This window comes from Cebus imitator, unplaced genomic scaffold (genome assembly GCF_001604975.1).
Source record: "Cebus imitator isolate Cc_AM_T3 unplaced genomic scaffold, Cebus_imitator-1.0 Scaffold449, whole genome shotgun sequence".
In the NCBI taxonomy this organism is placed as follows: domain Eukaryota; kingdom Metazoa; phylum Chordata; class Mammalia; order Primates; family Cebidae; genus Cebus; species Cebus imitator.
The window spans coordinates 2685958-2694350 of NW_016107764.1; the positions used below are offsets into that span (position 1 = coordinate 2685958).

The following is an 8393-nucleotide window of genomic DNA, read 5'->3' on the forward strand; positions in this document are numbered from 1 at the left end:
AAAAAAAAAAAAAAAAAAAGTCCTTTTGAGGACCTGCCAAGCTGCACCTGACCAGACCTCAGTCCCTTCTCTAACCCCATGCCCCCTGCACACCCTGATGCTCAGAGGCCTCCAGGCTCCTCTTCCTGCAGAGCTACAGGTCACTCCTGCCTCAGTGGCCTAGGACTGGCTCTTCCCTCTGCTTAGCCCCTGCCTTCCCCACAAACCCCATCCCTTTGGCATGATCTCCCTTACTCTGCCCTTTATTTTTTGAGATGGAGTTTTGCTATTTTGCCCCGGGTGAAGTGGCGTGATCTCAACTCACTGCAACCTCCACCTCCTGGGTTCAAGTGATTCTCCTGCCTCAGCCTCCCAAGTAGCTGGGATTACAGGTGTGCACCGCCAGGCACGCACCGCCAGGCACGCACCACCACACCTGGCTAATTTGTGTATTTTAGTGGAGATAGGGGTTCACCATGTTGGCCAGGCTGGTCTCTGACCTCAAGTGATCCACCCACCTCAACCTCCCAAAGTGCTGGGATTACAGGTGTGAGCCACCACGCCCAGCTATTTTATATTTATTTTATTATTTTATTTTATTTTATTTTAGACAGTCTTGCTCTTGTCGCCCAGGCTGGAGTGCAATGGCACAGTCTCAGCTCACTGCAACCGCCACCTCCCGGGTTCAAGCGATTCTCCCGCCTCAGCTTTGCTATTAGCTAGGATTACTGATGCACACCACCATGCCTGGCTAGTACAAATTTTTATATTTTTAGTAAAGACAGAGTTTTGCCACGTTGGCCAGGCTGGTCTCAAACTCCAGATGTCAGGTGATCTGCCTGCCTCAGCCTCCCAAAGTGGTGGGATTAAGGGTGTGAGCCACCACACCTGGCTGCATTTTATTTTTCTTAAAGGTCTCTCAAATTTGTGAGCTTCTGCTTCTACAAACGTAAATCCATCCCTGCCTTTTCCACGTTTCCTCTTACAGAGCTCATCACAGGTGACCCATGATGCCGACCCCAGCTGCAGAGGGCCTGCCACAGGCACCACTGACACCACAAGCAGACTGGTACACTTTCAGGAATTTCTGTGGACTGGTTGTTCAACTGGGGGTAACTTGAAACCAGCCTTGGTGGGGGTATGCACACCATGGGCATCTGCAGAAGACGCAGCCCAGGCTTTCCCTCACTAGGTCTGGTTGCTAAACATTGCACCAGTACACCATAGGTACAGGACTCGGAGCAGTCTGAGAGAGGCTGGCCCTCCAAGGGCAGGAGTGCAGGTCGGGTCCACGCCCCAGGTGGGAAGGCTGGCAGCAGCCTGTGTCAGGCACTGCCCCTCCAGGAGGACTCAGGAGCCAAGCAGGGAGGCGGCCTGGCCTCCAGTCCTGCTGTATCCCCAGGCCTCAGCCCCTCGCAGCTTGTGAGGACATCAGGAAAACAAGCAAGCATTAAGAGTCTCTAGTGTGGAAATAAGACCTCGTATTTGCTGGCACAAGAGGGTGACTGTACTCAAAAATAATTTAATGGTACATTTTAAAACAACTACAAGATTATAATTGGATCGTTTGTAACATGGACAAATGCTGGAACTGCTGGATACTCCATTTACTCTGATGCGATTATCATGCACCACATGCCTGCATCAATACATTCCATGTACCCCATAAACGTAGACACCTACTATGCACCGACAACAATTAAAATATTTATATAAGGGTGTCTACTAGCAAGCCAGGCAGAGTTTGGGCTGATAGAGAAATGGGGCAATTAATCAATGAGGCATTGATTTGGGAATTAAACGATCAGGCCTGCTGATTCGGAACAGACCGGATGAAAAGGAGAAGTGAACGTCGTGTTTTAAGGCCGAGAACGGGATGGTCAGTCCTGGGCAACTTCCGCAAATCTCGCATTTAGGAATAAATTTCTTAACTCCCTGAAGGGCCAAATTGGCCAGAGGAGACCTTTGCCTCCAGGAGTTCTGGTCTGGGGGTGAGGAGCGCGGGCCTGGGGCCGGGGCAAAGAGGGGCCCATAGGGCGGCGGCGGGCGGGGCATAGAGGGGCGGGTCCGTGGAAGCCCCGCCCGCCGCAGCCCGCCGGGCCCCGCCTCCAGCTCGCCCGGCCGGCCGGCCACGCCCCCGGCCTCGCCCCGCCCGTCACAAGGCCCCGCCCCTTCCCCGCCCCGCCTGTCACAAGCCCCCGCCCCGCCCGTCACAAGCCCCAACCCCGGCCCCGCCCCGCCCGTCACAAGGCCCCGCCCGTCACAAGGCCCCGCCCGGCACAAGGCCCCGCCCGGCACAAGGCCCCGCCCGTCACAAGGCCCCGCCCCCGGCCCCGCCCCGTCACAAGGCCCCGCTGCGTCTCCCGAGCCGCAGGCGCAGGCCCAGCCGAGCGGGTGCGGGTGCGGGCGCACCGGCCATCACCGCGCGGCCGCGCAGCGGACACCGTGCGCACCGGCCTGCGGCGCCCCGCCAGCGGTGAGTCCCCGGCCCGAGCCCAGGAGCGCGTCTGACCCGCCGCGCCGCGCGGCCGGTCGCCCCCGCCCCCGCCCCCACGCGGGTCCTGCGCATCCCAGCGGAGCCGGGGTCGGTCACTGGGTCCGGCCGGGACGCGCGGCCGCTCGCGGTCGGGGGTGGCGGCGGCGGTGGGGGCTGGGAGCCGCGGCGGCCTGGAGCCGGCGGGAGGGGCGGCGCGCTGCGGCGACGGCGGGACGCGCGGCCCCGTGAGCCCCCGGCCCGCGGAGGGCCCACCCGCCCTTGGTGCCGGTGCCGCGGCCGCAGCCCCTGACCCGCTTCGCCTCGCCCCACGCCCGCTTTGTTCCCCGCACGCCCCGTGGTCGCTTCCATCCCCCACACACCCCCGCACCCCGCTGTTCCCAGCGTACCCCACTGGCAGGCACCGGCAGCCGATCTAGGCCTGATCCCCCCACCCCGGCATCCGGAGCCAGGGGCCACTGGGCCCTGTTCTTGGGGGGAGGGAGGTTCAGGCCCTCGTTGGTCACAGATGGCCCGGGGATTTCCTGGGATAGAAATAGCCACCGGCTCCGGCCCCTTAAAGCTGCTTAAGGGGCAGGATGTGAAGGGGAGGGTCCGGGCACACCCCACACGTCCCCTACCGAGACCCGAGACCCCAGCCCCCACTTGCTGAGCTCCCACCCAGGGGAGACTCCGACAGCAGTGCAGGCCTCCGGCTCCTTGTAAGAGACAGCCCAAGCCCCAGATCCCGAGGCTGGCGGTTGTCCCCTCGCCCACCCCTCCCCCACCCTAGAGGCGGCCTAGAGGGCCCCAGGGCCCGGTCCGGTCCCCACCTGCCTTTCAGGGCCCTGGCTCTTGGGTTCCCCACAGCCCAAGGCAAAGGTCACAGCCTCTCCTTTCTTCCCTCTGGGTTTCCAGTAGCAGGTGGGGTTGCCCAGGGCAGCATCCTGACATTGTGAGACAAACCAACCATTCCACTGTTCCCTTTCTGTTTCCTCTAGGGGTGGACCGCAGAACCTGAGGCCATGTCCCATGAAAAGAGTTTTTTGGTGTCTGGGGACAACTATCCTACCCCCAACCCTGGATATCCGGGGGGGCCCCAGCCACCCATGCCCCCCTATGCTCAGCCTCCCTACCCTGGGGCCCCTTACCCTCAGCCCCCTTTCCAGCCCACCCCCTACGGTCAGCCAGGGTACCCCCATGGCCCCAGCCCCTACCCCCAAGGGGGCTATCCACAGGGTCCCTACCCCCAAGGGGGCTACCCACAGGGCCCTTACCCACAAGAGAGCTACCCACAGGGCCCCTACCCCCAAGGGGGCTACCCACAGGGGCCGTATCCTCAAAGCCCCTTCCCCCCCAACCCCTATGGACAGCCACAGGTCTTCCCAGGACAAGACCCTGACTGTGAGTCTCAGGAAGGGAGGGGCGGGGGGGCGGGGAGGGGGTGCTCATGAGTGGCACTGACCCAGCATGTCTGCTCCTCAGCACCCCAGCATGGAAACTACCAGGAGGAGGGTCCCCCATCCTACTATGACAACCAGGACTTCCCTGCCACCAACTGGGATGACAAGAGCATCCGACAGGCCTTCATCCGAAAGGTGGGTGGGGTTGTCCCGGAGGCGGTGTGGGGTGTGGCACCCGGCGGATGACTCTGAACGGCTCTTTCCCCAGGTGTTCCTGGTGCTGACCCTGCAGCTGTCGGTGACCCTGTCCACCGTGTCTGTGTTCACTTTTGTTGGGGAGGTGAAGGGCTTTGTCCGGCAGAACGTCTGGACCTACTATGTCTCCTATGCCGTCTTCTTCATCTCCCTCGTCGTCCTCAGCTGTTGTGGGGACTTCCGGCGAAAGCACCCCTGGAACCTTGTCGCACTGGTAACCCCCAAACCTGAGCCTCTGGGCCCCCGAGCCCGACCATGCAGTCCCACACTCCCACTCTTCCGGGCCTGGTCACCTTCATTCTCCTTGTGCTCGTGAAGCAGGGGCAGGCGGGGGTGGCATGGGGCACACATCAAGGCCAACCCTTGTCTCCCACCCCAGTCGGTCCTGACCGCCAGCCTGTCATACATGGTGGGCATGATCGCCAGCTTCTACAACACTGAGGCAGTCATCATGGCCGTGGGCATCACCACAGTCGTCTGCTTCACGGTGGTCATCTTCTCCATGCAGGTGAGGGGCCTCCCATGGCAGCGCTGTGGCCCCAGGGGCCGAGCGGCCTTTCAGGCCCAGCCCCATGGCCCGTTCCTCTCCTGTCTGCAGACCCGCTACGACTTCACCTCGTGCATGGGTGTGCTCCTGGTGAGCATGGTGGTGCTCTTCATCTTTGCCATCCTCTGCATCTTCATCCGGAACCGCATCCTGGAGATCGTGTACGCCTCACTGGGCGCTCTGCTCTTCACCTGCGTGAGTGACGAGGGGCGGCCTTGGCTGGGGGTGGCATGCTGGGCAGGCAGGCTTGTCCCTCACACTGCCGTGCTGTCACCTCTAGTTCCTGGCAGTGGACACCCAGTTGCTGTTGGGGAACAAGCAGCTGTCCCTGAGCCCAGAGGAGTACGTGTTTGCTGCGCTGAACTTGTACACAGACATCATCAACATTTTCCTATACATTCTCACCATCATTGGCCGCGCCAAGGAGTAGCTGAGCCCCAGCTCGCTGTGCCCACTCAGGTGGCATGGCTGGCCTGGACCCTGCCCCTGGCATGGCAGTGCCATCTGTACTTCCCCTCCCTCGTCCCCCGGCACAGCCTGGGGCAGAAGACACCCCTCTCTGACCCTCCTGTACGTACACTGCAGATACTTTCATTCGGACCCACTGTGGCCACAGCATGGCCCCTTTAGTCCTCCCGCCCCTGCCAAGGGGCAACAAGGCCACGTTTCCGTGCCACCTCCTGTCCACTCATTGTTGCATGAGCCCTGTCTGCCAGCCCACCCCAGGGACTGGGGGCAACACCAGGTCCTGGGGAGAGGGATTGAGCCAAGAGGTGAGGGTGCACGTCTTCCCTCCCGTCCCAGCTCCCCAGCCTGGCGTAGAGCACCCCTTCCCTCCCCCCTGCCCTGGAGTGCTGCCCTCTGGGGGACATGCCGGGTGGGGGTCTTACCCCTGTGTTGAGCCCTGAGGGCAGAGAGGACGGCATGTTTCAGGGGAGGAGGAAGCCTTCCTCTCTCATTCCGCTGTCACTGAAATTCCAATAAATGGGATCTGCTCTCTGCCTTTCTCTGGTCACCCTTCTCTCTGCCATTTTCAACATTAAATGGGGAGGGGCTTCAGATCCCCCCACCGATGGGGGCACAGGACCAGAAATGAATAGTGGAGGTTAATACAATGCCAAGTCTCTGCCCACATCTCCGATGGACAGAGACCCTAGGGTGTCCAGAGGGAGCTAAGCCTGTGCTAGGGCACCCCGATGGTAAGTGGCCTGGCTGTGTCTACCAGGTGTTCCCTGGAGCTGGCACAGTGTAGGCCCCTCACTATTCTGTCACCTGGGCACGTCCCTAGGGAGATTTAGGGAGGCTCCCCAGGGCAGCCTGCCATGCTCCTTGGCCTTTCCTGGGCCTCCCCAGCTCTGGGCGGTCCATCTGCATGGGCATCCTGGTGTACCACCCAGGCCCGCCTCACACAGAGGTCCCTGCTCCTCTCCAGCCTCCCTATAAGAAATGTAGGCTGCAGATCCTGTCCAAGAGCTAGACAGAGACAGGGCTCAACTATGGGCGCCCCTTGGCCTGCCCAGGCCCAGTCCTGTGGAGCCCTCAGTTACAGCCTATGCTGCATTTCTTGCCCTGTGGCTCCTGCTACTGGCTGCCTACAGGAGGCTGGGGGTCCCTCCACTGCCCAGGACCTGGCTGCGTCTGAGCCCCGCTGAGCTCTCACGGCCCCCCGCTCTGGACCCAGGGGGAGCCTTGAACTTGGACATTTCCACTTCAGCCTTTCTCCTGAGGTTCTCCGTGCAGCATGGTCTAAGGATCGCTCAAGGCTCCTCCCCACCACTTGGTTGGTCCCCTTGTTTAACTGGTGCTGGCACCTCTGTGTGCGAAGCCAGCGCCACCCTGATGTCCACAGGCACCGCAGCCGTGGGCAGCCCAGGTACAAGCTCATCCTCCCTGACACCTGCTCCTGCATTATCTCCAGGCCGGAGAAGGACTGCCCCACTTCCCTCGCCCTCCCACCTTCCCGTGCCTCACCCGGCTTCCTCGCCTACCCGCCCTCCACCAGGACCCTTGCATGTTTCTGAAACATCCATCACGTCCATTGTACTACCCGCCTTCCTAAAACCCTCGGCGGTGCCCTCCAGACGAAGTCCACGCTCCTTAGCATGGCACACAGGCCTTGCCACCTGCCCACTGGTGGCTACAGCTGTCCTCTTGCTGTTCCCTTGCCCCTCAGCCCGGGGCCCTGACCCTGCACAACCTGAGCCACGAGAGGGCTCCCTGCTGCAGGTGCAGTGCTGTCATTGTTCACAGACAGCCCCTCTGCAGAGCGGGACCACACTGCCTTCCCATCTGCAGAGCGGGACGCACGCTGCCTTCCCGGCCGCAGAGGGGGACGCACACTGCCTTCCCATCTACAGAGCGGGACGCACACTGCCTTCCCAGCCACGAGGGCACCTCCTGGAGTCCACCTTGCCTTCTGCAGTGGTTAACCGTAGTCACGTGCTAAGCAGTGGGTGGGCCACATGGTTCCCCCTTCCCCCACCTCTCCTTCTGGCCGTTTCCTGAGCAAGTGCAGTTCCTCCTCCGGGTGCCCGCCTGTGCTCCAGCATGCCGAGGAGGAGAAGAAGCCTGCCTAGCTCCAGCTCCCAGACCCCTCAGGATTTTACACAAAAAATGAGAATAAAGTTTATATGGCTAACAAGAACTTGGTGTGGGGGCAAGGGAGTGGTCTCAGGAATAACTGCCAAGTGAAATGTGGCAGGACAGTGTTTTCTTGAGGAGTTTGAGGTGGACACAAACTCTTGGCTGAGAGGGAGAGGCTTTAGGGAGGCTCCCTGAGGATGGCAAGGTCCAGAGGTGTGGGGCAGGGCCAGGGGGCCAGAGGATCTACAGCAAAGACCCCTATTGCCAGAGAGAAGGCCAGGGCTGAACACAGGAGGACTTGGGCCTGTCCTGCAGGTGAAGGGCACTCGGGCAGGGGACGCAGCTGGGTTTGCGTTTAGGAAGTTGAGTCTGGCAATAGAAGATACAGGGGAAGCCATGGGTCTGTGAACAGGTGAAGTGAGTGGCAAGGAAGCAGTTGAGACATGCTAGAGGAGCCGCCAGCACAGATGCTTCCAGAAGCATCGGGACGTGCTACTTAAGCCAGGCTGGGTGCAGCCAAAGGCAGCTGGGACGTGTCTGCCAGCGGAGAGGTCTGCTATCTGCTGTGTCCCAGCCAGCGAGTGACATAAGGAGCGCAGGTGACAAAGAAGACCAGTTGCTGACATCTGGGAGGTGACTGGTCCTATCTTCTAGCCTCAGTGTTGCCCAGAGCTGGCCTGGCACTCACAGATACAGGCCTCCGTGTCTCCTGGTTACAATTTCATAGAACATCAACATCAGACTACTCTGTGACCACGATGGATCTATACAAAAACAAGACCCCTCCGTAACCGTGACTGAACACAGACAAAACACGGTCACTGTCCAGGCTGTAAAAACGGCAAGCAGTGCCTTGTCCTGGCCAGTCTGAGCGGCTGTGGCCTCTTCTAGCTGCCAGCTCCAGGCTGGCTCCAGTCTGTCTTCCTTCCAATGCGATGCAGTTGATGCCTGCTTCCTGACAGCACCAACCCAGAGCAAAGGCCCACTTCCCTAAACCCTCCCCCAGATTGTTCGAGCCAAATCCTATAAGAAGTCCTTTCCAAGGCCAGGCACGGTGGCTCACGCCTGTAATCCCAGCACTTTGGGAGGCCGAGGCGGGTGGATCACGAGGTCAAGAGATCGAGACCATCCTGGTCAACATGGTGAAACCCCG

The 8393-nt window shown here is 60.7% G+C and overlaps 2 protein-coding genes across 3 annotated transcripts in view; one reads left to right on the plus strand and one right to left on the minus strand.

Annotated features, from left to right (window-relative positions):
• Positions 1–3194, minus strand: part of PARP10 (poly(ADP-ribose) polymerase family member 10) — a 15024-nt gene extending 11830 nt beyond the window's left edge. For both annotated transcript variants that reach the window (XM_037732446.1, XM_037732447.1), the window contains exon 1: positions 2863–3194. The gene's annotated coding sequence lies outside the window, so the exon portion shown is untranslated. The remainder of the gene's footprint in view (positions 1–2862) is intronic.
• Positions 2321–5659, plus strand: GRINA (glutamate ionotropic receptor NMDA type subunit associated protein 1). The gene is made up of 7 exons (XM_017511621.2): positions 2321–2455; positions 3454–3856; positions 3938–4050; positions 4124–4324; positions 4490–4618; positions 4709–4852; positions 4938–5659. The coding sequence occupies exons 2-7, from the start codon at positions 3478–3480 to the stop codon at positions 5085–5087; spliced, it is 1116 nt and encodes a 371-aa protein (XP_017367110.1). The 5' UTR covers positions 2321–2455; positions 3454–3477; the 3' UTR covers positions 5088–5659.
• Positions 5660–8393: the final 2734 nt, after the last annotated feature.

Bases quoted from the DNA above. Each gene is read 5' to 3' on its own strand.
- GRINA (XM_017511621.2), top strand. From the start codon at position 3,478: ATGTCCCATGAAAAGAGTTTTTTGGTGTCTGGGGACAACTATCCTACC. The intron at 4,051-4,123 runs GTGGGTGGGGTT...CTCTTTCCCCAG, and splicing joins GACAGGCCTTCATCCGAAAG to GTGTTCCTGGTGCTGACCCT. The intron at 4,325-4,489 runs GTAACCCCCAAA...CTCCCACCCCAG, and splicing joins CCTGGAACCTTGTCGCACTG to TCGGTCCTGACCGCCAGCCT.